Source organism: Mus caroli, unplaced genomic scaffold (assembly GCF_978045245.1).
Source record: "Mus caroli unplaced genomic scaffold, Mus_caroli_1 scaffold_13, whole genome shotgun sequence".
NCBI classification, from domain to species: Eukaryota; Metazoa; Chordata; class Mammalia; order Rodentia; family Muridae; genus Mus; species Mus caroli.
Genome location: NW_028227268.1, coordinates 125591 through 132192, shown reverse-complemented (window position 1 = coordinate 132192; position 6602 = coordinate 125591). Strand labels below are relative to the sequence as shown.

At 36.4% G+C, this 6602-nt stretch overlaps 1 protein-coding gene across 1 annotated transcript; it reads left to right on the top strand.

The window, feature by feature from the left end:
• Positions 1 to 1421: 1421 nt before the first annotated feature.
• LOC110288585 (uncharacterized) lies at positions 1422 to 5180 on the top strand. The gene is made up of 3 exons (XM_085829337.1): positions 1422 to 1566; positions 1758 to 1818; positions 2990 to 5180. Exons 1-3 carry the CDS (start codon positions 1533 to 1535, stop codon positions 4953 to 4955), a joined length of 2061 nt encoding a protein of 686 aa, XP_085685463.1. The 5' UTR covers positions 1422 to 1532; the 3' UTR covers positions 4956 to 5180.
• Positions 5181 to 6602: the final 1422 nt, after the last annotated feature.

Below are 6602 nucleotides of genomic sequence, written 5' to 3'. Positions count from 1 at the left end.
GTGTTATATATTTAATGGTAACAACAGGAAAAACATATTGATAACAGGGATCTTTCCTCAAATGTAATCTCCTTGGCCTTACCTAAAGAAGAAAATCTATGGCGGAACCATCTCAGGAAGATCACCTGCTAGTTTTCAGTTTCTCCTAGATGGCTCTTAGCAAGACTCTTTCTCTAAACTGCATAAGATGCAGTAGAAGCAGTTGCTTTTCAATGTTAAGCTATTTTGTGAGCCTGGTGGTTTTATATTTTTAATTTTGTTGTTTTTGGTTTTGTTGTTTTTGAAGACAAAGTTTCTCTGTGTAGGTAGTTATGTAGAACATGCAGGCCTCAAACTTAAAAGCTCCTCCTCACTCTGACTCCAGCATGCTGGGATTAAATGTAGCTCAACATGCTTGGCTTTTTGTTTGTTTGCTTGTTTTTATATTATTGGCTGATAGACATGAAATACAAATTTTGGTACATGTCAGGCATATGCTGTTGTATTGATCTTTATCCATGTGAATTTTGAAATCTGGCAGAATATTCTATTTCTCATGATGGCATATATTCATTAATACTGCCTGAACTTTCTGAGTCATTAAGTTGCAGGCACATAGCATTCTTCCTATCTGTTGTGTTTGTTTGATTTTTTTTATTAATATGAGTATTTTGCCTGTATGCATAAGTATGCACCTCATGTGTGCCTGGTCCTCATAGTAGTCAGAGGATGGCCTCAGACTTCCTGAACTTGGAGTAATGGGTAGTAGTTGTGAGCCTCCTTGTAAGTACTGGCAATTGAGCTCGATTATTTGCATGACCAGCAAGAGCTCTTCACTGATGAGCCATCTTTCCTGCCCTATGTTGCTGAGTTAGAATCAACATTTACATTGCTAATCTGTCCATTTGTAACTGTTTAAACATATATCCCCTTTTAGTAAGATCCTATTAATGTTACAGTTTTAACTGGGGCACTTCAAGATTTTGGAAGATGAATACAGAACTGGAATGAATGTATAATTCTTTGAGGGAACTTCAGTAAAAATGTCTGAGTTCTTTTTCACTTTCTTGTTTGATTGATTTTACAGGGGAGACAGGGTCTTGACATGTACCTCTGGCTTTCCTGGATAGACCAGGCTGGCATCCAACTCAATGAAATACACCTGCCTCTGCCTCCTGAATGCTAGGATTAAAGGCATCCCTCTACACTTCCTCCCCCCCCAACCCCCGTTAGTTGGCATTTCTCTTGCAAGGCTATATATCCTATTCAAAGAGTAAAGCAATGACAGAGGTGAACCTCATTATTGAGTTTACTTCTAAGATGATTTGGTAATTATATTAGCACCTCTGAGTTAAGAAATAAATGGAGCAGAATTATATGACTATATTGTCACTGAAATATACATTTACAGTGATGTCTGTATCATGGTTTCTGTTATACACATTTGTGGGATATTTTAGAGTGCTGTAACCTATGATGATGTAAATGTGAACTTCACTCGAGAAGAATGGGCTTTGCTGGATTCTTCACAGAAGAGCCTCTACAAAGATGTGATGCTGGAGACCTACAGGAACCTCACTGCTATAGGTAAGACACTGCATTTTCTTTCACTTTTTTCAAATAAGGAAACAACTGTTCCTTTGTTGTGATGCTCCTCTGTAATTTCAATTGAGAATGAGGAAGAATGAGGTGAATAAATCAGGCTCACTGAAGATCGTAAGTTAAAATTTCCCTAATTTCCAATAATAATTCATATCTCTTCTGGTACTATATTCTAGGCTACAATTGGGAAGGCCATAATATTGAAGAGCATTGTCAGAGTTCTAGAAGACATGCAAGGTAATTTTCACATGCAAGTTGGTATAATATGCCTTTGAGGAATTTTTAATGTGTCCTGTATGTTTTATAGGAAAACAACAGTAAATAAAAAGCACTTCTTTAAGTATATTGATGATTATTAAATTCTCAAAAATCCATGAACCTCAGTGTCAGGTGTCTGATTTGTGTTTGCAAGGCATTCCTTGGAGAGAAAAGACAAGGAAACAATGCCTCATCAGATATTACTACTTACTAGCCACATTGCAGCTACTCTGTAGACCTGACAACCTATTTAGACTCATACCACTCACATATTGCAGAAGATATATGCATTGAGTGGGTGCATATGTTCAAAACCTTCTAATAAGCAAATATTCCATAGTAAACCTGGTGTTGCTCATATACCTGTAGTAACATTGCTAAGGTTAGTGAAAGTGGCAGTTTATGAGAGTCAAAAATGTTGTTGAGGAGAAACCTTAATCCCTATACCACATGTTGTTGATGAACAAAGAGTCAAACTGTGTTACTGCAATGTGTAAATCTTTCATTTATTCTTCTTTTAGTAGGCATATCATGTGTCACAATGGATACAAGCCATGTGAGCATAGGGATATTGAAAGAAGCAATGTACCCCTCTCTCTCCCAGAACAATTAGAAGATACTCCCCATTTGAGTAGACTTTCTCAGTGTGATACAAGTTTATAATTAGTTAGTTTTCCAAGTAACTAATTATATCCACTATTCATTGGGAATATATCCACAAACTAACACTGCAAAAAATTCCTTTGAGTACTAGGAATGTGGTAATTTTTCTCTGTTTGACAAGTTTCCATTGGAAATTCTATATGCAAATGTAGTATACTTTGCACTATAGGAAAATATGAATGTACTCAGTGTGATAAAACTCTGAGTTCTTCCTGTTCTCTTCAAATATATGAAAAACCTCATAGAGAAAAAGGACACTACAGATGTGAGCCATGTAATAAAGAGACTTACCATTACAGGTATCTTTAAAGGAGCAAAGCCACCCATAATGAAGGGGAAACCAGGATTGTAAACAAAGTGATAAAGCCTTAAGATCTGATTCCTCTTTACAACTAGACTGAATTGTAAAATTAATTCCTACAGATAAAAAGATTTATCAGTACAATGAATGTGGTAAAGCTTTGACAAGTTCCAATTATCTTTGCAGGCATGAAAGAAGTCATACTGGAGAGAAACCCTATAAAGGTATTCAATATGGTGAATCCTTTGTACATCACAGTAGTCTCCAAATGCATAAAAGAACACGCACTAGAGAGAAACCCTACAAATGTAATCAATGTGATAAAGCCTTTTCACAACACAGTTTTCTTAGAACCCATAAAAGAACACATACTGGAGAGAAGTCCTATGAATGTGATCAATGTGGTAAAGCCTATTCTCGACACAGTTATCTCCAAATACATAAAAGAACACATACTGGAGAGAAACCTTATGAATGTAAGCAGTGTAGTAAAGCTTTTGCATGCCATGGTCAGCTTCGAAGGCATGAAAGAATTCATACTGGAGAGAAACCTTACAAATGTAATCAATGTAATAAAGCCTTTTCACGACACAGTCATCTTCAAATACATAAAAGAACACATACTGGAGAGAAACCCTATGAATGTCATCAATGTGGTAAAGCCTTTTTATGTTCCAGTCATCTCAAAATACATAAAAGAACACATACTGGAGAGAAACCTTATGAATGTAATCACTGTGGTAAAGCCTTTACGTATCGTGGTGGACTTCAAAGTCATGAAAGAACACATACTGGAGTTAAGCCCTATGAATGTAATCAATGTGGTAAAGCCTTTGCATCTAACAGTAGTCTTCACTACCATAAAAGAACACATACTGGAGAGAGACCCTATGAATGTAATCAATGTGGTAATACCTTTTCACAACCATGTATTCTCAAAATCCATAAAAGAACACACACTGGACAGAAACCCTATAAATGCAATCAATGTGGTAAAGCCTTTGCATGTCATAGTAGTCTTCAAAGTCATGAAAGAACACATACTAGAGAGAAACTTTATGAATGTAAGCAATGTGGTAAAGCCTTTACATATCATGGTGGACTTAAAAGTCATGAAAAGACACATACTGGAGAAAAGCCCTATGAATGTAATCAATGTGGTAAAGCCTTTGCATGTCAAAGTAGTCTTCAAAACCATAAAAGAAAACATACTGGAGAGAAACCCTATGAATGTCATCAATGTGGTAAAGCCTTTGCATATCATAATTATCTTCGAATACATAAAAGAACACATACTGGAGAGAAACCCTATGAATGTCATCAATGTGGTAAAGCCTTTTCATGTCAAAGTAGTCTTCAAAATCATAAAAGAATACATACTGGAGAGAAACCTTATGAATGTAATCAATGTGGTAAAGCCTTTGCATATCATAATTATCTTCAAATACATAAAAGAAAACATACTGGAGAGAAACCCTATGAATGTCATCAATGTGGTAAAGCCTTTGCATGTCACAATGGTCTTCAAAACCATAAAAGAACACATACTGGAGAGAGACCCTATGAATGTAATCAATGTGGTAAATCCTATTCAAATCCACGTAATCTCAGAATACATAAAAGAACACATACTGGAGAGAGACCTTATGAATGTAACCAATGTGGTAAAGCTTTTGCATATCATGGTTATCTTCAAATCCATAAAAGAACACATACTGGGGAGAAACCCTATGAATGTAATCAATGTGGTAAAGCCTTTGCATACCACAGCAATCTTCAAAACCATAAAAGAACACATACTGGAGAAAAGCCCTATGAATGTAATCAATGTGGTAAAGCCTTTGCCTGTCACAATAGTCTTCAAAACCATAAAAGAACGCATACTGGTGAGAAACCCTATGAATGTGATCAATGTGGTAAAGCCTTTGCATATCATAATTATCTTCAAATACATAAAAGAAAACATACTGGAGAGAAACCCTATAAATGTAATCAATGTAGTAAAGCTTTTACATGTCATAGTAGTCTTCAAAAACATAAAAGAATGCATACTGGAGAGAAACCCTATGAATGTAGTCAATGTGGTAAAGCCTTTTCACAACCACATAATCTCCGAATACATAAAAGAAAACATACTGGAGAGAAACCTTAGAAATATAATGAATGTGATAAAGCCTTTTCACAATACCAGAGTTTCCAAGCACATGAAAGAACACATACCAGAGAGAAACCTTATGAATGTAATCAATGTGGTAAATCCCTTTCATGTTCAACTTCAAAGGCAGGAAATAATTCATACTGAAGAGAGACCTTACAAAAGTAATCAATGTAAATCCTTTGCATTTCATGATTTTCTCCAAAGATATAAAAGAACACATACCGGAGGGAAAACCCTATGAATGTAATCCATGTGGTAAAGTCAGTAGTCTCTGAGTTCATAGATGAATATACACTGGAGAGAAACCCTATGAATGTCATCATTGGGGTAAAGCCTTTTCATAACCAAGTAACCTCCAAATATATAAAAGAACACATATGGAGAGGAAACATATGTATGTAACCAATGTGGCAAAGCCTTTGCAAGTCACAGTGATCTTCAAAGGTGGTGGTTTGAATATGCTTGGCCAATGGGAAAGTGGCACTGTTAGGAAATATGACCTTATTTGAGGAATTGTGTTACTGTAGGGATGGGCTTTTTGGCTCTTCCAGCACTGGACACTGCCATGCTTCCCTCCTTGATAATAATGGACTGAACCTTTGAATCCGTAAGGCATCCCCAATTAAATGTTGTCTTTTGTAAGAGTTGCCTTGGTTGTGGTGTCTTTTCATAGCAATAAAACCCCAATTCAGACTAAAAGCATGACAGAAATCACACTGGAGAGAAGCCCTATGAATGTATTGAATATGATGAAACCTTTGCACATTTCTGTAGTCCTCATTATAATGAAAAAAACCCTATGAGTGGAAGCAATGTTGTTAAGCCTTTGCCCTTCACATTTATCTCCAAATACCAAAAAGAATACATACTGGAGAGAAACTTTATGAATGTACTCAATAAGGTAAAGCCTTTGTGTTATAAGGTCTACTTGATCCAACATACCTCAAAATGCCAGATGAAAAGTATGCAAATGAAAAGTATTTTATTATAATCAAGCCTTTAGGATTAAAGGGTTAAAGCTACGGATCTATATCAGGTCTCAGAGGTTTTAAGATTGAATATCAAAAACATCTATGAAAAGTTATACTTGAATTTTTCAACAAATCAGGATTTAGAAATAGGAGCTTTCCTTTTGTGGTTGAACTGTCAACTGATACAGAATGTAGGTTTAGGTTTAAACTAGGGTTGGCTAAGTTTAAGGGTTAGAGTTACTATACAGGGTTGGGGGCAGGGAAGGGTTAGGATTACAGGGTTAGGTTAGGATTAGAGAGGTTGTAGTAGAGGGTTAGATTATGGTTGGGGTTAAGGGTTAGGATAGGGTTAGGGGTTGGGGGGTAGGGTTAGGGTTGTTAGGATCAGGCTTACAGTTGGGAGAGTTAAGGGGGTTAGAGTTAAGGGTTAGGGTTAGGGGTTAGGGTTAAGAGTTAGGATAGTGTTAGGGTTACTTTATGGTTAGGGGTTAGAGTAAAAGGGTTAGGTTTTGGTTAGTGTTGTTAGGGTTAAGGATTAGATAAGGGTTAGGGTTGTTAGGGTTAAGGATTAGGTTAAGGGTTAGGGTTAGGGTTAATAGTTGGGTTAAGGGTTAAGGTTGTTAGGGTTGAGTTTGCTGTTATGGTTTAGGGTTGGGGGTTTAGGGTTAGG

Bases quoted from the DNA above. Each gene is read 5' to 3' on its own strand.
- LOC110288585 (XM_085829337.1), top strand. From the start codon at position 1,533: ATGCTGGAGACCTACAGGAACCTCACTGCTATAG. The intron at 1,567-1,757 runs GTAAGACACTGC...ACTATATTCTAG, and splicing joins CAGGAACCTCACTGCTATAG to GCTACAATTGGGAAGGCCAT. The intron at 1,819-2,989 runs GTAATTTTCACA...TTATCTTTGCAG, and splicing joins AGTTCTAGAAGACATGCAAG to GCATGAAAGAAGTCATACTG.